Below are 26260 nucleotides of genomic sequence, written 5' to 3' on the forward strand. Positions count from 1 at the left end.
GAGCATACATGTGTCCCTTGTATCTCCTGGGGGGTACACACGGCAGATGAGAACAGGAAGGGTGTTTATTTTACCACCATTGGAGGTGTGATAGCTCAAAATCCAACCACATACACCCATCTGAATGGCAGACATAAAAACAGAGGGCTATCACTAAATGTGGGCAAGGATGTTGAGACCCTGGGTCACTCACAGATGGCTGATGGGAGTGGAAAATGGCAATGGCGCTGCTGTATTTAGACATTGGATATCCTTCAGCTGCTCATGAGGACTGGTTCTTAGGAGCTAGTGGGACCGTTAAGAGGTGAGGCCCAAGGGGAGGTCTTTAGGTCATCGCAGGGGTGTTCTTGAAGGGGATACTGTGACATGGGCCCCTTGCAGCCCTTCTCCCCTCCTGGACATAAGGTGAGCAGTTTTGCCCTATCACACCTTCCTGCTATGATGTGCTCTCATAGGTTTAAAGCAATAGCGCCAACCAACCATGAGCCGAAACCCCAAATCTGTGAGCCCAAACTCCCCTTCCCTTTGTAAGTCCATGGACTCAGGACTACGTCATTTAAGAGTAGAAACCTAACAGCCCCTGTGCAGAATAGTTTTCTGCTTTATTATAAAGCTAAACTTAGAGCCACAATATACTGGCACATCTGAGCATTTGTCCTGGAGAACTGGAAGTGTACATTTATGCAAGAGCCTGTGCACACAGGTCCATTGAGTCTTCATGACAGCCCAAACCTGCCAGCAACCCAGCCATCCTTCAGCAGGTGAACAGTTAAACAAAGTGTGCTCCATCTGCTCTGCAGACCATCACAGGGCACCTAGAAGGAAAGAACTACCGACGCATATGAAGACTTGAATGAATCAAGGGGATTATGTCAAGTAAAGGCGAATCCCACTGGGGAGTACACCATGAGATTCCATTATATAACCTTAACAGGACAAAGTTATAGCAAGAGGAAAGCAGAGGAGTGGTGCCCGGGGAATGGAGGGCAAACGGCAGTTGAAGTGGCTGTGGAGGGTGGCACGGGGTCCCGGTGTCTGTGTATCGCTACCAGCATTGCTGTTCTGATGGCACCCTGACCAGTAGTCCTGCAAGCTGCAGTGGACAAAGGGTGCTCAGGGACTCTATGATCCTGCAACTATATGTGAACCCATGATCGTCTTCACACGAACTCTCATCAGAATACAAGAAACCTAGTTACATTGGAATCTGAGGTAAACGAGGAATAATTAGAAGTGCACATCCCACAAAATATCTGGGGCATACTTATAATAAAAATGACTTCTTATTCATTCCAAATTCAAATTTAACTGGGCATCTCAGATTACTTCTGCTCCTGAGAACTCCCAGGAAAGAGTAAACACTTGCCATTCATTCATTCATTCAACAAACCTTGTGTGTGTGTGCGGGTGTGGGGACATGTGTGCCATGGTGTGTATGTTCAAGTCAGAGGACAACCTTGTATGTCATTCCTCACCTAGGATGCCAGGCTATCTAACCCATGAGCTCCCCAGGATTCTCCTGCATCAGCCTCCCATCTTGCCATAGGTGTACTGGAATTACACACACACACTACCGCTTCTGGCTTCATGCAAATTCTGAGAATCCACACTCAGGTCCTCACACTTGTGTGGTTCTGAGCTGTCTCCCTGACCCCTCAACAAATCCTTCCGAATCCCTATTGTGTGCCAGGCATCATCATAGGTACAGAGGACTTTGGCCATCCTGGTACTGACCTTACAGTGGAAGGTGACAGGCAATAAAGACATGGAGGCCTGTGCATGGAGGACAAGTGCATCTGATGAAGTTATGTGAAGCAGTAAATGCAGGGTGGTGGATGCTGTGGGGCGGGGGGGGGGGGGGATGTCCGAAGGGCCCTTCCTGAGAAGGAGCTGCCTGTGCAAAGGTTTGAGGGAAGGGTACTGTACACTGCTGGGGCAGTCCACGACAGGCCCTGGGTGGGAACAAGATGGAGACTGGTCACTGGTGAGCAGGACCGGGACGCTGCAGACAAGGTCCTAAGAGCTCAGCGTTCTCATTCCATATGTCAAATCTGAAAGACCTTCTGAGGCCCCTGGAGGAAAGCCTGGTTCTTAAGGTATGGCTTTCCAAGACCAGCCCTAGTCCAAACCCCCTGATTCCAGGCTTCATTCTGAAGCTGAGAGCCCATGTCTTCCCTGGGTGTAAGGCAGGGATCAAGAGCACAGTGGCCGAAGGACACCTCCCTCTAGCCTGGCCTGCTCAGCTGGCTGCAAGTGAGGCAGGGCCTGGCTTCTCAAGCCCTCAACATGCCATGCTGTCCACTCTCTCTCTTGGGTCAAATATGCAAGTGGCCCTTGGCAGCAGCATAGTAAAGTCATTCTTATCTGGGCCTCGCCCCAGGTGCCAGGGGCTGGTTCCCTGCCGTCCCCTGACTCATTGGCTTTCCTGTAGCCAGGCTGGGAGTGGAAATCCAGCTCCGTGGAGCACCCAGACCAGACGGGGTAGGGCAGGAAGGGACAAGACCCACACCCCTTAGTGAGCAACAGGTGACTTTGTGCTCAGGTGGAATTCCATCCCCCTTAGCTCACTCCCCTAGAGCAAGCGTGCATTCCAGCAGGGCCAGTCTCCAGACTGCCTGTCTGGGTCTCAGTCCCCACGCTCAAAGACATGGATGCTGTGAGTCTCATGTTCAGGATACAGCCAGATCCCAACAGTCGATAGGCATGTGAATTGTCATCAAGGGGTCTTGGAGATGCTGTTCCTGCACTGGGAAATAGCAAAGACCACTGCAGAGCACAGGCCCAGGGGGGCATTTCCCAAGCATGTGCAAACTGGAGTTCTCTTGGTTCTCCTGGTCACCTCCCTGCCTGGTCTTTCCTCTTCCTGTCCCCCACTTTACTCTTCCCTCCCTGTAACTCTAAGAGGTCAGGGCTCCTCACCAGCTCCTATTGCCACCTCTAACTGGTAGCTGCAAAAATGCACTCCAGCCAGGTCATCTCCAAAGCTAAGGTCAAGTGCCAGAGATCTAAGTGTACCCACCTATACTCCCACTACCATGCCCAGGAGCACCCTCATTGTGCTCTCTGACACCAGTCTCTTCTGCCCCATCTTCAGGCCCAGTGAGGGCCCCCCAAACACAACCCTATTATGCTCCCAAGCAGCCCCCAACTCTTGGGTCCCTGCTGGGTTTTAGCTCCTGCCACCTCCAAGGCCAGTCACAGAGAGTTGCCAGGAACCTTCTCATAGCTCTTCTTGCCAAGCCACTTCCAGCTACTTCTGGCATTAAGGAGCAAGTCCCAGCCCTCAGCCTGACATAGAAGTGGCCTCATTACCTGTCGCCCCAATCGCAGATGCACAGCACCCACAATGCTGCTGTCTTAGCACTTCATGGCTTGTACTTTATGTTACTAACTGAGCCAGGGCCTTCTGCATGCATTCACTGTGCCTGCTTCACCCTGCCCTCTCCCATCCCACCACCTCATCCACCTGGAGTACTCTACCTTTCCCTCAGTGCCCAGCCGAAAGTCCCCTTCTCTCTTTAGCTATCTTCTGATATCTCCCATAGGAAACTACACTCCTCTGGTCTCTGAATCATAGTTATCCTAGAATGTACAACCATGAATCAAAAAATGTTGCCTCTTCTCTCTAACTCTCACTAGACTGAGCACTTTGAGGGCATGAGCCACGGGATAGTTCATCTTCCTGCTCCCAGAAGAGTACAAAGTAATGATTCAAAGCCACAGCCTCTGCCATCCAGAAATTTCAACACAAAGCTGGCTCCTGCCCCCCTCCCAACTGTCCTGTGGTTCCAAACCCACCTGCCTGGATTTGAGCTAATATTCCACAACCCTGAGCCAATTGATCTGTGATTTCAGTCCAAAACTACTGTGGCCAACAAGAGAGACTCCACTTCTCATGCCACTGTCCCCAGAGGATGTCTGCAGCTTCCTGACCCAGCCTTTCTGTAACTGCCACCTGCAGTGGGTGAGGCTGAGGCACATCTGCCCACCAAGGCCTGGCTATGCCTGGCATCTACTGCACTGGGCACCCCTGAAGATGGACACCCCCACATTGGTTTTCCCTCCTCTGTCAGATGGGCAGTGGGCATTCCTATAGCCCTGGACATCCCCTCAGGGGTCTGTGAAAGGCATGTGTTCATCCTCTTGACTCCCCTACCCCCCTTTTCTCTCTCACCAGCTGCTGACAAGCCCCAGAGCCTTTGGTCAGGTTGAGTCTTGTCTCCTCGCAGCAGCCAGAGTGAGGCATGATCGACAGTTCTGTGCCCCTAACTCGGGACACTTGGTGGCAGACAGCAGCTTTCTTCATTCGCCCTGTGCATGGGACCCCGTGCAGTCCAGACACCCAACATGGCCTGGGACATGCTAGGGGAGGTCTGGCTGTCCCATGCCTTGCAGTTGATGGCATTCTGTGGGATCCACACCCAGGCCATAGTCAAAGGCCTAGTTGACAGATGGGGAAACTGAGATCACAAGAAGAGCTATATATCCTACAGTAGCTAGCGGCTCACCTCACTCCTGCCAAGGCAGATTTATGTCTGGGCCCTTGTGGATCCTTGTGGTGTTGAGGGAGGGTCAGGTCACCTGGGGCCAGGCTGGGAGTTGTGACAAGGCTCAGCTGTGCGGTCCCTGCCCTGGGCACTTGCTGGCAGATGGGGAGCATCCCTCCTACTGGGTTCCCTAAACCTTGGGCGGGCTTGCCTTGGGCCTTGGATTCCCAGCGATTTTGCGATTTCTGCCTCTCCCTGAACTGCAACTGTCAGTGCCCCCCACCCCCAAGATCCACCTGGGCTGGCATGTGTATTGTGGCCCTGTTTGCCAGGGTCTGGAGTGCCTCTGTGATGGGGATGTAGAGAGTCTGCCCTGAGGGAGAGCACTGCAGAACAAGACCATGGCCCAGAAGACGCAAGGAAGTCATGGGAAGGGGGCTTCTCTGAGAGGGGATATCATGGCTCAGACTTGAGTGAGGAGAGGGCACTGAAGGAAGATCTGAGTAGTTTGGTAAGTCCCTTCAGAGAGCCACAGAACAGCCAGTCTGTACCACACTCGGGCCCCAGGCACTCTCCTCCTGGCTTTTGCCCTCCGTCACGCATATGCCAGACCTGTGCCTTTCAATTGTCTTCTCTGCTCAGGCAGACTTTGCTTTTTTGGGCTCATCTCCTCTAGGAAGCCCGCTGAGATTTTCCTATGACTGTGGCAGCTCCTGGTGTCTGCACTGCCCATGAGCTCAGCGAAAGACAACTGAACAGCAGCCAGGAGACTTGTGCTTGGTGGAACAAGCCATGTGGCTTTGTGAAACTTGAACCCGATCTGCCTAGCCTGGCTAACTGCAGACATGGGTGTAGCCTGCACTCTGCCTTACACCTAAGCCCAAGCAGGCAGCTGGGGAGGAGGAAACTGAAGGTGTGAGAGGAAGGTTTCTGTCTCTTGCTGAGGAGTGAGCCTATGACTTCTGACCCATGATCTAAGGGGTGAGAGTGCAGAAAATGGAGGAAGGGGCAGTTGAGAATCCTGTGGGTTGTTCCACCTGGAGGCTAGACCCTTAGGGCCTCCTGATTTACTGGGACCCCATTCTGGGTCAGACCAGGTCAGTATTACTCACTGGGGCTGCCCTGGAGGCTGTGACATGAAGGCTGCATGACCAGAGGCCTGAGGTGGGGAGGGACCACGTAGAGAAGGTTGCCCTTTCTCATCCCACTAAACATGCACATGCACGTGGCCCTTTCCAAGTGCGCAGGCTGTGAGCCACAGTGGCGAGACAAGCTCCCTCCGCGTGACGTGGCCGTGAGCAGCTTGGACTCAGGCCTACTCAGCTGAGTGCTAAGGATGCCAGGCTAGGCCTATGGTGAACCGCCTCTGTCCTCGCTCAGCACTGACCATCGATGCAAGAATGGACAGCAAGAGCCCAACGGAGCCACCACCACAGCCTCCAATGACGTGGAAAGAATGTGAATGTTCCAGCCAGACGCACTGGACTCAAATTCTGGCTTTGATTCTTACCAGAGGTGGGGTCCTTAGCACATGGCTACATTGCCTGTTTCTTTGCCTGTAAAAGGAAAGCGCTGATGGCACCATCTCCTAGAGATGCTGTGAAGATTCAGTGAGCTAACAGACACATCCAGGCCAGAAGATGCCTGGTCCTGTGAACTATTCCACTATAACACCCAAGGCCCCATAGTAGATGCATATATTTGGGTCCCAAGGCTAATCTTCCTTGTTCTATGCTATTCCTAGTTTTTTCTTTTAAAGATCAGTTTTATAGAAGTGATTGCACATTAAAAAAAAAAAAAAACTAGGCTGGGTGTGGTGGTGCATGCCTTTAATCCCAGCACCCGGGAGGCAGAGGTAGGAGGATTGCCGTGAGTTCGAGGCCACCCTGAGACTCCATAGTGAATTCCAGGTCAGCCTGGGCTAGAGTGAGACCCTACTTTGAAACTCAAAAAAAAAAAAAAAAAAAAAAAAAAAAAAAAAAAAAACTAGGCTTAAAATTAGAGGGTCTGGCCACCCTGCACCCAGAGCCCACATGACTATAATGAGCTGGCCACAGTCAGGCCTATGAGGGGACCTGGCCCCCTGTTTCACCATGACTCTATACCCCATTCCTTCCTAGTCATCCTGCCTCACAGACACTTCACAGAGCACAGCTAAAAGCCCTCCCATCCTTCGGAGGTCTTCCAACAGCCCACCCCAGCTCAGGATACTACCCCTCCCGCCCCAGGGTAGCAATGAAATGTGGCACTGAGTGCCCCATGGAGCCTGGTCAAGCTGCCAATGCTTGTTGGTACTTCTGTGCATTTCTCAATGGCCGTGACTGGTTCTCGCTCTGACAAGAGCAGCCTGCCTGGGCCACCACCACCCCAGAGCCCCTTGCCTTGCACTGTGGGCCTACAGACTCATCTAGCCCCCATCCCATCCCAGCTAGTGCAGAATTTGGCAACATGCAGGCTCCTCCTTGGCCTTTCAAGTTCGGCTTAGAACCCAAGGGGGTCTGAAGAGGCAATAGAGGGAAAGCTTGCCCCCTTTAACTTGAGCTCCAGATCTTGGTGAAGGAGACCAGGGGCAAGTGAATTGCTCTGCATGGATGATTCCTTTGTCCTATCCCAGTCAGAGATGATATAGCTGACCTCTGGGGAAGAGCCCTCCTCTTCCCTTCTGCTGAGCAGCGTCCAATTTGTCTTTGTGGAAATTTGACTTTTCTGGAAACCAACAAGCTTCATCACACACACACACACACACACACACACACACACACACACACACACACACGACCAGCAGCAAGTGGACCCAGAGTAGAGCAGAGCAAGTTAAAGGCAGAGCCCAAGCTCTCCCCAGCCCCCAGCGCCACCATGACTAAGGAACCACGGAGCATCTGAGAAGGGCCACCCGGCTCCCATCCTGGCTGCCTACCTTGCGGCCCGCCTCGTTGTTGTGTAAGTTCATGAGAGTCCGGGCATTCTGCTTGATCTCCCGGGCATCCACGAAGACCTTGGCAAAGCCGATGCCATAGCGGATGTCGGCGGAGCAGCCGCCCCACTTCCAGCCCTCGTCTCGGTGGTACTGGCCTTGCTTCTCCTTGTCGCAGCCACAGTCGCTCAAGTTGCCCTGCGTGCAGGCGGCTGTGATGGCGTGGGCTACGCCAGCAGCAATGATGGCATAGGTGAAGGCCGCTTCCCGGCTCCCTGAGGGCAGAAGAGTGAGAAGAGCTTAGTATAGCTGATTTGGGGATCCCTCAGTCCAGGGCATTTTGGGGCAGGGCTCAACGCAATAGCTGTCCAAAGGCTGCCTTGTGGGTTGTAACCGCCCAGGCACCCCATCATGCACCTAACCATTCCCCACTATCAGGAAACTGACTGGGCAGCTGGGGAATCAGACATTTGGGGCTGGTTGCCCAGGCTCTGGAAGGCCAGTGATATGGGCTTTTAACCCATTTCCAATCACTATACTCCTCTTCCAGCACACTCAGCAAGACCATGCCACGTGTACACATGTTCACACCATCTTAAAGAGGCACTTCTGGAGTAGTCTGAAGATTGGACTCAGTCCCTGGCTCTGTGATTTCTGAGCAGTGACTCCCCAGTCCCCCTCCCGCCCCCATCCCCGTGCCTTATTCTCCTCAGCCATGGCATTGGCCGAGAACAATGAATTCATCATCCATGCAACGCTCACATGCTATTGGATGGCCCCCACTTTGTCCTCTGGGAGGAGTGGAGGAGTCTTAGCAGTGGGGCGTAGGAGATAGAATGCTGGGCAGGTACAAGGGTGGTTTAGCCACTTATTTGCTTGGCTTCTTTGGGGCCTGCCTCCCATCCCCCCCACAACCAAATGGGTTCAAGAGCAGTGTCTGAAATCAGGGTGCAGGCGGGAAGGATTGGGATACAAGCTCTGTTGGTGAGATAGGCCTGATTTGGATGTCTGGGTCTCTGGCAAGTCACCTAGAGGTTGTGCAGAGGTGGGCTAAGCAAGGATCCTGCTGGTGGGAGAATGTGTTTCAGGGACTGGGGCAGAAGTGGCCAGGGGCTGCTGGGCAGGCAGGCAGGGCATCCTTCAGGTGGCCTGGATGCCTTTCCCACACTCTTTCTCATCCACCTCAGCCTCACCAGGCTGCTTCGATGCACACCGCCTGCCCAGATCACCGTTGCTGGTCCTATGCCTGCTGGCCTGGATGGGACAGACTTGGCTCTCGCATTCACACAGCCCACCCATGGTGTCCCTGTCAATGTAGGGACTTTTAAACCAGGATTCTGGGGTGCATATCCCAATTCTACTATTTATTGACTGTCATGGGCTAGTCCTTCCTCCCACATTAAAGGGAATGGTAAGGGTACTCACTTTCTCATGGCGGTTCTAGTAAGCAGAAAACCTTCCCAATGTCAAATCACTTAGCACAGACCTTGGTGGGAGCATGTGTCCCCAAACCACTACTTCTCAGTGTTTGACAGCAGTAGCTGTTCTTTCTACAAGAGGGCTGAAGACAGAGCACCAGATAGTCTTCATTTATCTTCACTGACATTTGTAGAAACTGAGGCCAGGAGAAAGGCTCAGCTTGTCCAGGGTGCCCAGAGCTGAGTTATGAACCCACTCTCTGGGTACTCCGTACACTGAGAGCTGTGCCAGGGAGTAAATGACTCCAGGGTGCAGGGACGGTCACCACTGGCAGAAATCAGCAGCTGATGGCTGCAGAGATGACTTAGCAGTTAAGGCGCATGCCTGCAAAACCTAAGGACCCAGGTTCAATTCTCCAGGTCCCACGTAAGCCAGATGCACATGTTTGCAGTGGCTAGAAGCCCTGACATGCCCATTCTCACTCTCTTTCTCTATTTCAAATGAATAAATAAAAATAAAAATCAAGAAAAAAAAAGAAAGTAGCTGAAAGGAGACCAAACGAACTGAGAGAGAACCAGGAGCCTCCAGTTCCAGAGCCTTGCCATTCTCCTGAGCTCCTCCCCAGGGGTGGGGCATGCCCAGCACTGGCTCTTGTGGCCTCTTTTGTGCGTACAACACTTTACCTACCTGCCACCCAGCAGGTGGCCATTCCTGTCGAGTCCCTGAGCAGCATGGAGCCATACAGATGACAAGGAATGGTCAGCTAGCTGAAGACATTAACAATGTCGTGGCTTCTGCTCCCAAGCACCAGCCTAGTACTTGCCCGGAGGTAGGGGAAGGCAGCTCTCCCCCTAGTTCACTGTGGACCTAGCCAGAGCTGAGTTTTCCTGCCCCATGGCCTCGCCCTCCGCACAAGCTGGCTCTCAGCACCCACTCCTCTGAAGGCCAAGAAGTAAGGAGAGACAGCTACTCTGTGTGTCAGAGCTCCCAGGGCCCGGGTGCTACCTGGTAGCCAAGTCCAACCCTTTGGGATGCTGAGGAGTCACTGCTGACCGCCACCCCCCACACCAGTGCTGGCCTTGACCTCCAATATCAGATGAGAACTGTCAGGTCCTAGTGCCCCACTAAGCACCCACAGGAGCTGCCCTGGGCGCCTGTGGGCTGTGAGCCCACGTCAGGCTCGGGAAGTGGGTACGACGACGGTGTGATCGAGTGGGTTGGGTCACAGAGGGAGGGGCGGGTGAGCGGCCAGCGCTGGCACACGGTCAGCGGTCAGTAGCGGCAGCAGCACTGGGGCTGCTGCTGTCATAGTCAAAGAACCGATCTCAGCCTCAGACTTCAGTGTCGCCCCTCGGGGACAAGTCAGCCTCAGGCCCAGGGGCTGTGGTGGGGACAGGAGTGATTCCGTGCCTGCCCGCTCAGCTGACTTCGGGTTCACGAGTCCACCAAGACCGTGCCTCTTTCGGTCTAACCTCCTCCATCATGCATGACGGGCGAACAAGACAGGCATGTGGGTCCATCTCAACCTGCCCGTGGCTATGAGAGCTTGCTATCATTCCTCATCTGGGAATAACTCAGGTTGAAAATATGAGGAGTCACCTGGACACAGCACGTACTTAAATAAATGGTAGTGAACAGTGGAAGCTTTGTGATTGATGAAGCAACTGATTCCTTAGTTTCCCTAAAGTCTTCCTCACTCCCAGTCACTTTAAACCTGTGTACTATCTGTTCCTGGCACTCACCCCACTATCTCCCTAGAATATTACTTTCTTCAGTAAAGTGCTTCGTCCCAATCCCAGGACCTGTCACACAGCAAGTCTTAGAGAATGTCTTTTCGAATGGAGGATGAGTGGAGGCCAGCTCCAAATAGTGGCAGCAGCTCCTGTGGTGGACTCTAGCCTATAGCTCACCTGCTGGCCCAGCCAGCAATGCTGCCCCCGGGGAGCCAGCTTTCAGCCAAGGCTCTGTGGAGTGGAAGCGACGGGGGGGGTGGAGAGAAAATGGCATTTGTTGAGCACCTACATGGTGCCAGACTTGCTCTTGGCTCTCTATGCTGTATTTTGCAACAGCCCCAACATTAGGCAAATTTAAAATTGAGGAAACAGAGGATTTAAGAAGAAAAAATGATTTGCTGGTGTCCTACACCTAAAAACCTAGGCCTAGGACTCAAGGCCCATGCTGGACAGCGCCCTACCTCTGCCTCCCGCCCTGCCCTGTCACTGACAATCGAGTACCACAGACAGAGGTCGGTGTTGGCCCATCTCAGAGCACACTTATTTCTGTCAAGAGATGGCATCTGGTTATCAGTTAACACTTGTCAATAAGTCAATTATCAGGCTTGCTTAAATAGGCTGGCTTCTTACTCAGCATAGCAAATACCAGGAAAGAGTCCTGGAACCTTAGGTCCTATTCTCCAGAAACAATCCTACCCATGTCTCCTTCATTGGCAGGATGGGGAAACAGGCTCAGAGATAGACACTGACTTTCTAGGCAGAGCCAGAGACAAATCCCGAGTTCACAAACTGTCCCCATTCGCTCCAAATGCCTCCTGAGACGCTTGCTGAGTGCACCTCATCCTCTCCTGCTGGTTATCCGCACAGGGTTTCTGAGCTGTCCATTCAGCTCCTGCAGAAATGGAATGGGTGAGGCCCACGACACCGTGTTCATACAGAGCATGCGGAGTATTTTCCCCGTGGCCTGCTGGTGAGGCTCCGTCCTCAGCATCCCGTAGAGACCAACGCGTCCAGGTAACAGTTTCACCAGGTGCAGGCTGATCATGGTAACTTCCTTTTCACAGGTGCAGATGGTGAGACCCAAAGACAAGATTCTCCAGCCAGACTCCAGAGTGTGACTCGCTCTCCTGGCTCCTGGCCCTGATACCCATTCCATTCCTGCTGACTTACGGTCCACTTCTCTGTTAGAATTTCGGCACAGCCCTGCCAGGGCTGACTGTGCCCCTCTTTGGTCATAAAGAATTTGCCAGGAACAACAACTACCTACTCCCATGATCCCTGGGTAGAGTCCTCTCCTGTCCCCAGAGCCACACACAATGGTGGCTTCAGAACTTTCCCAAGGTCACCAGCGACTCACAGGACCATGACAAGCACCAGGGTCTCCAAGCTCCTAGTGCAGTGTTCTGACCCTCCACCACACCCTCCTCAACTCTTGCCAGCTACATCTCAGCAGAACTTTCCAGACAGAAGCCCAGGAAATCAATCACCTCTTGGAATATCCTGTCTATTTTCAGCTCAAATGTGGTAACAAGGAGCTTGCCACCTTCTCCTCTCCTCCCTTCTTCTCTCCTCTCCTCTCTTCTCTCTTTTCCTCACTCAGCTGGGTGACTCTGAGCCCAGACTTTGCTCCCTGACACTCTGCCTCCGTTTTCCCATCTGTAAACTGGGAAGCCCTGGAGGCCTCTCCCATGTTGTCCTGAAGATTAATGTGACTTAGTCTCAGGCAACCCAGGAAGATCTCAATAAAGGATGGCAAGACTTATCACTAAGGTGAAAGCAGGGACCTGGCTGACGCCCTCTGTACTCAACTCCATAACAATCCCATGGGGACAGAGGAAATGAGCCCATGTCCAAGCCGGCCCCAAAGATTCCATCCACCGCCCTGTGCAGCCACTGCCCGTGGTTTGCACCGGAATATTATCTGGGTGTATTTACGGTATCTGACTGGAAACCACAAAGTGCATTGTATTTTTTTTTTCTCTTTTGCTATTTAAAGCCAATGGGTCAGAGAGCGAGCAATCTGCAGTGACACAAGCTGAAATATATGATGATTTGGAAAACAGACAGATGGAAAAAAGTTGCTCTCGCCAGGCCCATGTGGTAGCAGGTCCCGGCCCCTCTGGACTCAGAATTCCACACAGGGAATTGAAAATCTCAATGCACCACCAGAAGATTTGGGGGCTCAGGAGCTTGTGTTAGGCTAAGCTAGTTAAGTTGTAGGACACAGAGCATGAAATGAGGAGGGAGAGTGTGCCAGACTTCCTACTTCGCCTTGCTCTCCTGCCCCAGCTCCATCCACGGGCCCTCTTCCCAGAGTCAGGTCAAAGCACACTGCTGAGTGGCCACCAGTGGGCATCCGCTCCTGCCACCTTCGTGCTGCCCCTGGGATCGCCCATCAGGCTGCAAACGCCCTGCCCGCCTCTCTGCCTGGTTCAGGCTGGGAATGCAGTAGGCGGAGGCCTGTGATCCCAGCACAGTGGCATCTTGGGCAAGTTAACTCCCTACCCAGGTCTCAGTTTCCTCATCTGTAAAGTGGGAATCATGAACTGCCTTCCTGATAAGGTTGTTGGGAAGTTAGAGCACACCTGGCAGGGGGTAGGAAACAGGAGGTCTGGGTAGAGGCATTGTTGCTTAGCTTCATGTCCACCAAGATGTGGCTGAAGTGTGCCCCCCTCCACAATCTGAGGCTTTTCCTGACGTCTTCTCCCACTGTTCTGGGCCAGCACCTTATCCAGCTGGATTTTGTGCTAACTTGAATCATCTTTCTCTCCCCAAAAGATTATGGGGGCCTGGATTGTTTCTCTGTGAAGTTTCCAAGTTGAATGAATGTGTGTAAAAGTGACCAAGAGTGTGCATGCATGTGTGCACGTGCAAGTGTGCATATGTGTGTGCATATGTGTGTGTGTGTGTGTTTGTGTCTACCATAGGAAAGCTGGAATGAGAATGGTGTAACAAAAGGCTCATCTCAAAGAATAGCGTCAGGAGAGCTAAAATCCAGGATGAACTGAGCCTTGCAAAAAAAATGCAAACGAGACAAAAAGCTCTTTGTTGGCTGTGTTCTAAGCGAAAATGGGGGAAGAATAGGGCTTTTGCTTGGGCAAGATGGCGCATTGTTAAGAAATGGCAGAGAGAAAGTGGAGCTGGCCGTCCCTTGTTCTGTCTCCCTCCCTGGAAAGGGCTTCCCATCCATCCCACCAAACAGCCAGCCACTCCCCAGACACAGGCTCCACGCTTGCAGACTGACATGGGGAAGAAGATGGAGCATGTTAGAGACTGGCGGGGGTTCTCAGGCAAGGAGCCTGGGCCCAGATATCACTTCAAGGAAAGGAATGAGTGGTTCAAGTGTGCCCTGTGGAGGAAGGGTGGCGCATCTGATATAAGTGCACCAGTTTCCCAGTTGTTAGGGGTAAGTGGGTGCTGTGGGCAGAATCCTAGGTCATTTGTGCCCATCCCTGGAAAATTCTGCAGGAGAGGACCAAACAGGAGGCTGTGAGCATGTGGAAAGGAATGTGGCATCCCCTGACACACGATAGGAAACCACCACTTCTTTATCAAGGATCATGCTGGCGACAAAGAAAGTTTCCATGTGCACAAAAAAATGTGATTATCATTCTACACACTGATCAAAACTTTCAGAAAATTCCTCTCCTGAACAAATCCTCTGAATCTGGTTTGCAAACCCCCTTTGGAAGGCCAGGTGTGGTGGAACATGCCCAAGCACTCAGTAGGCAGAGATCAGGAGTGCAAGGCCATCCTCAGAAAGCTTGAGACCAGCATGGACTACATGAAAACCTATCTCAAAAATGACACAAAAAGCAGACCAAAACCAAAACAAACCCAAGGAACTCCTTGGTCCTCATCTTTTTCTACCTGTAGCCCTAGAGAGTCCCAGTGGCCTGTCCCCTCTGGATCTCACTGGTGTGTTACTCAGAAGATCTTACTGTACAGAGATCCTGCGGGACAGGAGAGTGAGTAGAGAGGTGGACAAACATAAGCAGGTAACTTCCATGCATTGAAGCAAACATGTCTCGCCAAAAGCATAAAATCCCATAGACTTGGACTTTTGAGTCTGTGCTCTTCCTCTGGTGTTGTATGTTCCTGTATGCACACTGGACATGTCTGTGAGTTTTATTGCACTTGTGTGGAAACTCTGAAGCAGGTTTCCTTATGGGACTTGCCAGAGGAAGACTGACTAAACCAATTTCACCAGCCCTGTCGTGCTGGAGGCTAGCATGTGCCTCTGCTGTACCCATGGGAAGATGTTCAATCTGAGGATGTGTTAATATACTTTTAGTGGTTTCCAGGGTGGCTTCCAAACTATGTTCTGAGTGTGATCCACCTGGGAGGGAATGCAGAGCAGCAATTAGAGTGGTGATCCTGTGCAGCACGGCATCATGGGACAGTTGGGAGACTGATCCCCCAAGAGTAACATGCTCAAGATGCTTCTTGTCTGTACAACTTTCCAGTGCCTATAATATGCTGGTGTGGGCACGCTTATCCTCTAGAAGCATGGAGTATAATCTGCTGAGTTCCCCAAAGACAACCGTCGTTAATTCCCTGCCTTGTTCTTTCCCTGCACGGAAGCCACAAATGGGGGAAGGCAGAGGTGCTGAACAGACCTTGGACAGGACTCATCTTAAGTTATGCTGAAGGGTCTTCCATGACCTTTCATGACCTAGTCAACACTCCTCCCACTGGGAGGCAACACAGAATGAAGGGAAGAGAGCTCACAGGGGAGGTGATCAAACTCCTATTCAAAAAGGCCAGCACGAGCAGCAGCAGTCTTCAAAGGACACAATGAACATGCATGATAAGGTATGTTCAGCTGCATTTGGGTCAGAAATAAATATTCACCTTTCCAACAGAGAAAACAGGCACTTAGAACCCTTGCGAGTGGATTCCTGGCCAGGTGTTCGGAAGATGAGCAGGGTCAGCCTGCCTTCCGGGGTTCAGAGCCCTATGGATGCAAGATGGAAAGGAGCAGCCTAGGCACTCCATGACACCTGCTGTGTGCTAGGGTCCTGCGGGTCCTGGGAGAAGCAGGCTAGTTTGGCAGAGGTCTAGGCTCCATGGCTTCTCGGACTGTGGTTGAGGGAGAGACTAATGTGGAGCAGTTTGGCCAAAGTAAAGAAAGCCATTTTCCAAAGTGATAAGTGGTGGTGACACCACAGTGCACCGTGACCCGTGGGACGCAGACACCTGTCACAGACAAGGAAGGCTTCCTGGAGAAGGTGGCCCTTGAGGAGACATCTGCATGATGCTAGAAGGGCAAGTTACCACTTCCTGTATGCTTGTCCCGTGTGTTCCCTAGCATGACTTCCTGCTCCAGTGTCCTGACACCCACTGGCCCACCATGGTCACGGGACCCTCCACACGCCAGTCACTGGAACAGAGGCCTCTGCTCCCTATGGGAATTCCTCCTGACTGGACAGACAGCAATGATCCTGACACACGTGAAACTCACGGAGTCCTTCCTGTGTGAGAGCTCCGTGCTCTGGGGGGTAAGTACTCACAGCCTATCACAACCTAGAAGACAGGCAGCCTCAGCAATGCCATGCAATCAAGGTCTATAGTTGGGACCTTTGCAATAATGAAGCACATAGTCTCCCAAATAGCAGACAGCATAGGGTAAGTGCTCCAGCAGCGATGGTACAAGGAGGGCACCGGATGGTAAGGGGCAAGTACAGAGGCATGGACTACACAAAAGGGAGTGAATCCAACCAACATCTGGGGAGCAACATCCAGACAGAGGGACCAGCAAAGGCTGTGGAAGAGGGAGGACTTAGGCAAGCTGACAAAGCAGCAGAGGCAAGTCTACACATTCTTCTCAGAGCAAAGGACACCAGGACGTTACGCTAAGACTGGCACTGGGTAGATGTATTCTGCGACCAGGGAACTGACAAAGATATCCCGGTAGTGATTCTCTGAAGATGGTGACCTGGACCTGGAAGCGGTGAGACATGGACAGATTGGGGAGGACGACTTGCAGTCAGTCCAGCGAGTTCTGATCAGCAACCTGAATTCCTGGGGCTCATGGCCATATGGGATAGCACAGAGAGCTCTGTGAAGATGGAAAGGGACATCTTCTGATTACTCCAACCCACCAGGTGCCATCGGCACAGTGGGCTGTGTGACTTCCATCCTGCAGACTGAAGGCAGAAAGGTCACCTCTTTGTCTAGAGTCATCAGTGGGAGCTGGGATAGACATGTGACCATGTGACGCTGACTCCAGAGCACATCTGGCTACCCCACAGCCCAGCAACAAGACAAGAGGTCTTAAACACACGGCCCCCATGAGGCTCTCATCTGGCTCAGGCCGGGAACAGGGAACTCGCTACCCACCTCAGCCCTGCCATGAAACAGCCACAGGACCCAGTCATGAGACTGAACGAAGAGGGTCATCCCTCTGGCCAGGAGGGATGAGGACCTTGTGAGGCACGGACAAGGAGGGCTGTCTCAGCTTCAGGCCATGTAGGTCCTTAGTGAGAAGCAGCTGGAGAATGAAGGCGCACCCCCCTCCACCCAGGCACTCCCTGATATAACCCTCGATTCCCTACTCCATGACTTCCATGCCAACATGTCATCCCACCTTGATAGGAAAACCCACACCACAGCAAGAGAACGGGTGAAAGGCAAGAACAGGCAGCACAGGGTTGACTAAGTAGAGAAGAGAATGCAAGCTCATCACTTCCCTGGGAAAAGAAAATCACCCATTTAATTGGGCAGGAATGCAGAGGTCTGGGTAATCGCTGTGGCTGGGGAGTCTGTGAGCTGCACAGGGTGGCACCTGGCACAATCAGAACGAGATGCAGTCATTGATTTGGGGAGGATACATCTGTATGGCGACTTAAGTAGGACAGCGAGGACAGAGAACCCCGCCCCATCCCGGCCGCCCAAGGCTTGCGTGAGAGGGTCGGGGGGAGGGCGAGAGAGAGTGTGCTCAGAATGGAGCACCATGGTTCATCCATCGTTTTGTGGGATGGTGAGTTTGAGACAGGGTTACTATCATTTAAGGAATAGGAGAACTGGGGATACTGTCAGTGGGAGAGCAACTGCTTAGCATGTTTAAGGTTCCGAGTTCAATCCCCAGCACAGAAAGCACAAAAAGGGAGAAGAGGACTTTTGTAGGACCCCTGGAGGTATCCTTGATCAAATTTATTGATGCCATACCTTACACACAAAGAGTCCCTAGAATCCACATCCAAGACTCTTGGTAGCAGTCCCCATCTTCGCACTGGAGCCCCACCTCATTTCCTGAACACTGCTAATGGTGCCCTCAACTGATCCTTGGCCATGTCTTTGCTCTGCTCTCCCCCCTGCCTGCGGTCCCATTCACTGTCCAGTGAGTCTCTTTCTACTCTTCCAGACCGAAATCAGGAGTTGTCTCAAAATGTACAGATCACTCCATCTTGGGATCCCACATCTGAGTCCCATCCATGCTTCACATCTTCCCCCAAGTCATGTGCTACGCTGCTCTCTCCTTGTTTATTGCTATGGGATTAGTTCTGTTCTCCACGATTCATATGCTGAAGCTCTCATCCCTAGCGACCAAGAATGTGGCCGTATTTAGGAAAGAATCTCTTTTTAAAAAGGTGATTAAGTTAAAATGAGATCATTAACGTCAACCTAATCTCATGGAACAGGTATCCTTACAAAAGAGAGCCACCAGAGGCACGTGCACAAAGGAAAGACCAGGTGAGGACACAGGGACAAAACAGCCTTATGTTCAGGGGACAGAGTGATTGCCAAGCAAGAACAAGGCCCTGAGTTTGGTCTCTAGCACTAGAAAAAATAAAAGCCTTATGGAGCTAAGGGGAGGGGCCTTGGGAGAAACCATCCTGGTTGGCACCTTGATCTTAGACTTCCAGGTTCTGGAAAGGTAATTAACAAATGCTTGCTACTTAAGTCCTCAGCAATGGGTTTTATTTCTGCTTCCCTGGAAGACACTGGTGAGCAGTTCATCTCCCCTGAGAGATGGTCAAGGTGGAGCTCCCAGTCTGGCCAGCAAAAACATCTTGCCCTGGGATGAACACATGGCCAAAGGTCAAGCCTCATAGCTGTATAAGTAGAGTGAGACTTGGGACTTTTTCAGGTGCTGTTGGAGAACCAACAGGACTAGCCAGGCACAGTGGCACACAGCTTTAATCCCAGCACTTGGGAGACAGAGGTAGGAAGATCTGTGGGTTCAAGGCCAGCCTGAGACTACAGAGTTCCAGGTCAGCCTGGGCTACAGTGAGACCCTACCTTAAAAAAGCAAACAAAAAAGAAAGAAAGAATGGAAGGAAGGAAGGAAGGAAGGAAGGAAGGAAGGAAGGAAGGAAGGAAGGCAGGCAGGCAAAAGGAAAGAAAGAATACTATTTCATGCAGGACATGAGTCTGGATTTCTAGAAGGTAGCTTGCTTGGCATATGCCCATAGGCTTCCCTTTAAATCTCTTCAGAAATTCCAGACACTCAGGAGGGAAGGCAGAGCTAGGAATCTCAGGCCCAGTGGAGCACCAGGTAGGTGGAAGGGAGCCCTCAGGTCACAACACAGAGTGAGAAACTAGTAGTAGGGGCTGGATGCCCACTGCCACACCCTCTGTCCCTTCCTTCTGAGCCTTACCTGGTTTCATGGTTGCTTTGAATACACCACTGCATTTTTCAGCTTCCCTTGCAGCTAGAAGTGGCCAAATGAGCAAGTTCAGGCTAATGGGTGTAAGCAGATGCATATGGTGGTTTCGGGGAAATCTCTCTACAGGCAGGTCATGTGTTTTGTGATTCAGAGTGCCAGAGGAGCTCCACATGCCAAAGAACCTGACCTTCACCCTTACAAAGCAGCCCTAGTCAGCTAAGGCAACTTCATGGGGATAGGAGCTCAGATGAGGAGCCCAAATCCTAAATCTGAGGCATGCTTCTATCTGAAAAATATATTTGAATGCGTGTGGGGGTGGGTGTGTGCACACACGCACTTGCATGTGCACATGCACACACGTGTATTGAGATCTCTTCCCACTGCAAATGAATGGCTTTACATGGGTGGCTGGGGAATTGAATCCATGTAAGCAGGCTTTTCAAGCAAGTCTCTTTAACTGCTGAGCCATCTCCCAGCCCCAAGGCATGCTTCTTGGCATCCTAAGCAAGACCCTTGCTCACAGAAGAGCCCACTGAAGCCCAGCAGGAAAGTGACTTCCAGAATGCTTGGGTTCTCATCTTGACGCATCTTCCTGGGATGTCACTCATTCCTACTCTATTCCTCAGTCTAGGCCAGGATTCCTCTTTCCTAGATGGTCCCTGGGTTATCAGCCTCCCCCATCCAGGTAGCTCACCTCAAAGTAGAACTTCACTGCCACTGCTCAAGGTCCAAGCCACGGTCAACACTTAAGTGTCACCCTTACTCCTTGGCAATTAATTGTCTTCCCAGTGCTCAGAGCATGGCTGCTCAATCTGAAGATGGATCCTATCTCTTTCTACCTGTGGCTGTCCACTCATGTGAAGGAAAGCCCAACTCCCTGCCCTGGCCTGACAGATGCCACCTGAGCCGCCTCTTCCTGCCCCTTCACCAAACTCCAGCTGTGCAGGCTTCATCGCTGCACCTCATGCCTCCCAAGAAACCCATTTCTACCTCAGGGCATCCACCAGTTCTGTTCCTTTGCCTGACGTGCCGTTCTCCCAGTCAGGCCCATGGCTTTCCTCCCTCATGGGTCCAAAGGCTTCCCTGACCATTCATGCTGGAGCAGAGCCTTCAGCCACAACGGGGCAGCCAGCGACTATTTGGTGAAGACATGAATAACTGAATTGTCTACTTTCCTTGTAATGAGTCTTCCAAAATTGTAATTAGGTCGAATCATATGATGTTTCATTTATTTATTTAAGTAAGAGAGGGATAAAGGGACAGCATGGGCACGTCAGTGCCACTTTGTGTATCTGGCTTTATGTGAGTACTGGGGAAACAAACCTGGGCCATCAGGCTTTGCAAGCAAGTGCTTTTAACCACTGAGCCATCTCCCCAGCCCCTGATGTCGTCATTTTGTGGGCCAATAATCATTGAATACTAGCATGTTCAAATGGTCCTACCCACACTTTAGCAATCATGCATGCCCTCTAATCTTTCAACAGCTCCAAAAATTCCAGATATACCATGGGATACTTTTTATAATCATGGAAAATGTTAATAAAAATTGAGAAAAAAAAGAGAGACTGATGGAAAAGGGGACATGATAAAGGGTAGATTTGTGAGAGGGAAAGTGGAGGTGGGGAAGGAATTATCATGATTTATTATCTATAATTATGGAATCTGTCAATAAAAAGGTTTTAAAAAGGAAAAACAGTCTAGATATCCGCACTCCTTAGACTGGGCCCCCATGCCTTCCGGCTCCATCTCCCAGTCCCTCCCTCCTGTGTGCCAGCATCACTGTTTCACAGATCTCTCCATGGTCGCCTCTGTCTACTGTCACCAGTTGTGGGCCTATGGCTCTTGGTCTGTGCTCCTCCCTGGTGATACTGGTGGTGCCCTTCCTCCTGGGCCTGCAGTAAGGCTCACTTTGGCTGACTTTGGACAAATCCCTTCTGACTCATGGTTTCCTCATCTGTAACATTTCATGTGCCAGTAAAAGCTATTGAGTTTAATGGCAGAGCCCCAGTCTGGGTCCCAGGAATGGAAGGAGGGATGAGACTTGAGCAGAAAAAGGCCATCAGGTGACAAGCAGAGAACTCAGGAAACTGGCATTTCTGGACCTCAATAGCAGTCACAATGTTGACATCACTCTGCTGCTTGAGCTGGGGGAGTCCCCTCCTCTTCCTGGGCTCCTCTCTCTTTTTACCTGCAAATGACTCTAAGGCCAGGAAGTGGGAGAAGATATGGGGCAAAATTCCAAGTAGACAAGATCCTAGACAAGGAATGCCTAGAAAGGGACTCTGCAGGAGAGAGGCCACACCACTGTCTGCCCGCCCAAATCACACTGCAGAATCTGGTGACCAGAGCAGACCTGGAGCAGATCAATGTGAGCTGGCCTGGAGCCCCTACCCTCTTGGAGCTGATGGGAATGGACTGAGATACCACAAGGTGCTGATTGATAGGACAGACTGGACAGTCCAGGAGGGGGTGGCAGGAGACCCAAATTCACACAAAGGTCAAGAGTTGGGGTTTGGGGCTCTGGAAAGGTGCTAAGGCCTCAAAGCAGGAGCCAGCATGCTGTGTTTAGAAAGGCTGAGTGGGCAGGGAAGGGGGGGAGGGGAGGGAAGGAAGGGACAGAGATCTCAGTAGCAGGTGAACAGTGGTTTCAAGTGGGCTGCAAGTAGCCACCAGACATCTTAAGCAGAGTAAGGACCTGCTCTGGTTGCCATGCAGAAAAAGACCTTTGCCTGCTGAGGGCAGAGGGGAGATGGGAGTGCCCCACAGGCATCCTGGGAACCCTGGTGTAAGAGCAGAGCTACCTGAGGGGAAGGCAGCAAGGGAACAGAGATGGCTGGGTTTGGGGTGTGATTTTCAGCATCCCACTGGATTCGCTGGCTCTCAGGCTGAGCAGGGCAGAGTCCAAGGATGCCTTTGCAGTTGTCCAGCTGGACAGGCAAACCCAGACCCGAGAGCCCCGTGTTGACCCGACTTTCAGGAAAGTCCATAGTACAAAAACATGTCTGCTCCCTTCTTGGCCACTCCAAGTCCACATACACAAAAGATACATGCACAGCTTCCTCCCGCCTACAAGGACCTCCTGAAGACCAGCATCATTCTCCACCTCCACGACTGCTCATGATCAATGTTGCATGTGTGTGTGTGTGTGTGTGTGTGTGTGTGTGTGTGTGTACACATGCATGCAGTTTTCACAGGCATACGTCATCCCTTAAAGCACTGGGGCCAGGTGAGTCATGTCACAGGATGGCATAGGCTGGCAGCAGTAAAAGACCTATCAGAACCATGGCAGAAAACAAGCCATCTAGCTTACACAGGAAGCTGTGTTTGAAGCTCTAGGCCATCACAGTCATGTGTTCAGTACCTCTGCTCAACTTTTTAAAAGATGCTACAAGTCCTATTTTAGGTGGGCTTTGGTTCAAGACACCAGTATTAGATCAGCCAAGGGCCTTTGAGAGGCTAGCTGCTGATCTGCAGCTTTGCCTATAACCAATGAAATGGCATGGCTTCCAGCCACAATCCTGGTCTTTATACAGAGACCTGAGTTCAAGTCATGACACCTGCAGGAACCCTGATGCAGGGACACTGGAGCATGGGCGGGTGAGGGGGAGGGTCCCAGAGGGCCAAGGGCACTGACTCTCCCCATCACCTGGAAGACCCTTCTTGGAGTGTTAGGGTGAACACATACCCACTTTGAGCTCTTTCCCGAAGACAGTGCGCTCCCCCAGCGCTGAGCAATTCCAGCGGCCATTGCGGAATTGAAACTGACACTCGTCGAGGCCCATTTGGGAGCCTTCTCCTATGACGATGATGGCGTCCGGCCGACTCTGGCAGATCGCCCGCTGTCTGGGAGCCAGGCCTGGGATCTTGTTACAGATGATACTTGCGCCCAGAGCTACCACCGAGGAGAAGCCACTGGATGGGGACACAGAGACAGCGTATGAGATGTGGAGGAAAGCCCTGGGCTGGCAGGTGCTGGAGGTGGCAGAGTCTCATCTCAGGCACTAAAACAGGCTGACCACAGAGCCAGGACTACAGAGAGGCTTGAGGAAGGGCACGCAGGGCAACAGCATGGTTAGATTTCGGCCGTAGGCCCAGACGCACCTCTGAACACCTAGATGGCCCCCGTGGAATGTCCCCGGCGCAGACTGCGATGACACAGTAAGGCACAGGCTTCTGAGGAGCGACTTTCTAGCACCCGTGCGGCTGGCCTCTGTTGCCATCTAAGCTTGCCTTTGCTCTCTGGCTGTGTGACCCTCGGTGTCTTTCAGCGAGTTCATTGCTACAACCAGGCCTATGACAATACGTCTTCACCTCAGAGGTTGTCGGACTAAAACCTGGAACGTGCGGGAGGTGTGAGGCACAAGCCAGGGAGAATTACTAACATTTATGGATGTGATGACTCCAAGGGGCTAGGCCTAGGGTAACCTGAGCTATTCATATGGAATTAGAACACCGCGATTCACAATATAGCATAGAAGGAACTTTAGCATATTAAATAAATCATCTGGGTAAAGTATTTGTCCTTCATGAAAATGGAAAGTGGGCTCAGTGGTTAAGGCATTTGCCTGCAAAGCCTAATGACCCATGGGTCAATTCCCCAGTACCCATATAAAGCAAGATGCACAAGGTGACACATGCATCTGGAGCTCACTTGTAGTGGCTGGAGGCTGTGGTGTGCCTATTCTGTCTCTCTCCTCTCTCTCTCTCTCTCTCTCTCTCTCTCTCTCTCTCTCTCTCTCTTTCTCCTTGCAAATAAAACATTTTTGCGGGGCATGGTGGCACACGCTTAAAAAAAGAAAAGAATTAAAACATCGCTGATGCTCTTCTATGCCCTGGAAGACACGGGAGCCAGACCAATCTATGGGACTGGGAGACGTTCCAGTGGCTTTGGGACCTTTTCCTCATGCCCATTTTTCTGAAGGGATAACTGGGATGCCTAGGGAGCCTGCAAGAGGGTCCAAAGTCCCACAGTAACTCCCATCTCTTAGCGGCCAGAGAGGGCAGCCCATGGGCTGAAGGCCACGCCCCTTTATTCCTTAGGGCAGCCTGTGGGCCAATGAAGCTTCCTGGCCTGAAGCAGCCACCGAGGTTATTTTCTACAGCCTTTTCTTTTTATTTCTCCAGTTTCTGGTTGTCTCCGCCTGGATTCTAATTAAAAAGGAGATAATGCCTATGGTGGCGGCCAGAGCCTATAGGCCTGACCCGCTTCCTGGATACTGGATGAGCGAAGGGCGACGGGGCACGGGCCAAGATGAAGATTAAAGCAAGGGAAAAGAGAAAAGCCACCCAGACGCGGGCGGGCGGGTGAGAATCAATAACACTTAAAACGCACCCGCAGGCAGGCAGGCAGGCAGCGCAGGAGCCCAGCAGCCGCCTCTCAGACCCACCGAGGTCCGGGCTGGAGGCCACCTAGCTCTGCGGACACTTGGTTTCGAAATCTCGCTCTACAGAGGTGGGGCTGGGGATGTAGGGGTGCAGAGGGGTGACGGTGAAAAAAAAAACCCCACACTAACGGCTGTGCTACACACATACGCGCACACACCCACTCGCCTTGGCCCTTCAGTTGGTTCCTCCTCAAAAGAGACAATAAGGGGGTTCAGTGATGGGGGCAGTGTAGATAGGCAGGTGTATGAAATGTGCCAAAGTGGTCCGGTGGCGCTGGCACCTCTATCCATCACGAAAACCCCTAAATATGCACCCACTCGTGCAGCACACAGTACCTCCTAAGTACAAAGGGACACAGACCACGCATGCAGCGCAAGTGGCGCCCAGAGCCACCTGCTTCCACTTTCCCGCGACAGTACCCGTGCTCCCCACCTCGCTGCTGGCCAGACCCAGTGCTACTCCGCGCCGCCCCCTTGGCGCTGGCTCTGGGGAGCATCTCTCACTGGGTGTCTCCCACGCTCTCGAGTTCTACCTGGCTGCTGTGTACTGGAGTGGAAGGCTCTGTGTCCTGGCTTGGGGATGGGGATCTGGGCGGGCGAAGGCCGATGGAAATAGAGGGGGTGCTAGGACTCTAAGCCCGCGGACCTGGGGCTGCTCTGTGTCCAGAGCCGCCGCAAGGTCCCTGGGCACCTGCCTCGCGCGCAGGTCCTCTGGGCTCCAGGAGATGGGCTGTCTGAGGAGGCTGCGGTCCTGACTTGGTGTTCCTGAAGGATCGCTGTCCCTGTGGACCTGCGAGAAGCTGGCCCTGTGCAGCAGCCAGCCTTACTCCAGAGTCCCCAGGCTGGAGCGTCCCGTCTGGCCTTCTGTTCTGGGGGACTCCTAGACTGAGACGTCCTCGGGATAGCCGGTCCCCGGTCTGTGCCTGTAGAGCTCAGCGCGCCCCAGGAGCATCCGCCTGCGGGAGGCCTTTGTGCGCCCCGGGGATCCCGCATCGCCACCGCCTCTAAAGGCTAAAGCGGGCGGCGGGCTGCGAGGCTCTTTCCCGGGGGCGGGAGAGCCAACTTCGCGGCGACGGGCGGGCGCAGAGGGGCACGGGCGTCGCTTACCCGATCCGCAGGTAGACCATGCCCAGGCTGAGGAGGAGGTGGCCGAGGCAGCGCCGCGCTTTCCGGGTCATAGTCCCCGCTGGTGGCCGGGGCCGCGGACCGGGCTGTGCTGATCCCGCCGACCGGGCCCGGCAGAACAATCCACATAGCCCGCCCGGGAGGTGCGGGCCGCGGCGTCCCGGGACGTCTGTTCGCGCGCCCGTCCGTCCGCGCTGGACACCCGAGCCTCGCCGCCTGGAGCGCGGGCGCCACGGAGGGAGGCGGGAGCGAGGAGCGCGGCGCGGGGACGCGGCGCCGGCGAGGGAGCGCTGTGAGTGTCGGAGGTGGCGCGGGGACTGCGGGGCGCCGCCGCCCGCCCGCCCCCGCCCCTCCCCTCCCCCAGCCCTGCCCGCCTCCCCGCCTCCCGGAGCGCCCGCCCCGCGCCCCAGCGCCCCGGGTCCCGGCCGTCGGCCCCGGGCGCGCTCCCGCGGCTCTGCTCTGTGCTCGCGGGCGGCGGGGGCCGTCGCGGGGTGGGCTCGGGCCAGAGGAACCCCGCTCCGCAGCCTGGCTTCGCTAATTCGCTGGCTGGGGCGAGCAGGTGCCCAGGGACCGTGCTCTGAGAGAT

The 26260-nt window shown here is 53.0% G+C and overlaps 1 protein-coding gene across 1 annotated transcript in view; it reads right to left on the reverse strand.

The window, feature by feature from the left end:
* Wnt7a (Wnt family member 7A) overlaps window positions 1-25800 on the reverse strand; it is a 58008-nt gene extending 32208 nt beyond the window's left edge. The window contains exons 1-3 of the mRNA XM_004671691.2: window positions 25657-25800; window positions 22851-23077; window positions 7405-7676 (exon numbers count right to left, since the gene is read on the reverse strand). Of these exons, the coding sequence (XP_004671748.1) occupies window positions 7405-7676; window positions 22851-23077; window positions 25657-25727 (570 nt within the window). The 5' untranslated portion in view covers window positions 25728-25800. The remainder of the gene's footprint in view (window positions 1-7404; window positions 7677-22850; window positions 23078-25656) is intronic.
* Between the last annotated feature and the right edge of the window lie 460 nt (window positions 25801-26260).

Source organism: Jaculus jaculus, chromosome 6, assembly GCF_020740685.1.
Source record: "Jaculus jaculus isolate mJacJac1 chromosome 6, mJacJac1.mat.Y.cur, whole genome shotgun sequence".
NCBI lineage: Eukaryota > Metazoa > Chordata > Mammalia > Rodentia > Dipodidae > Jaculus > Jaculus jaculus.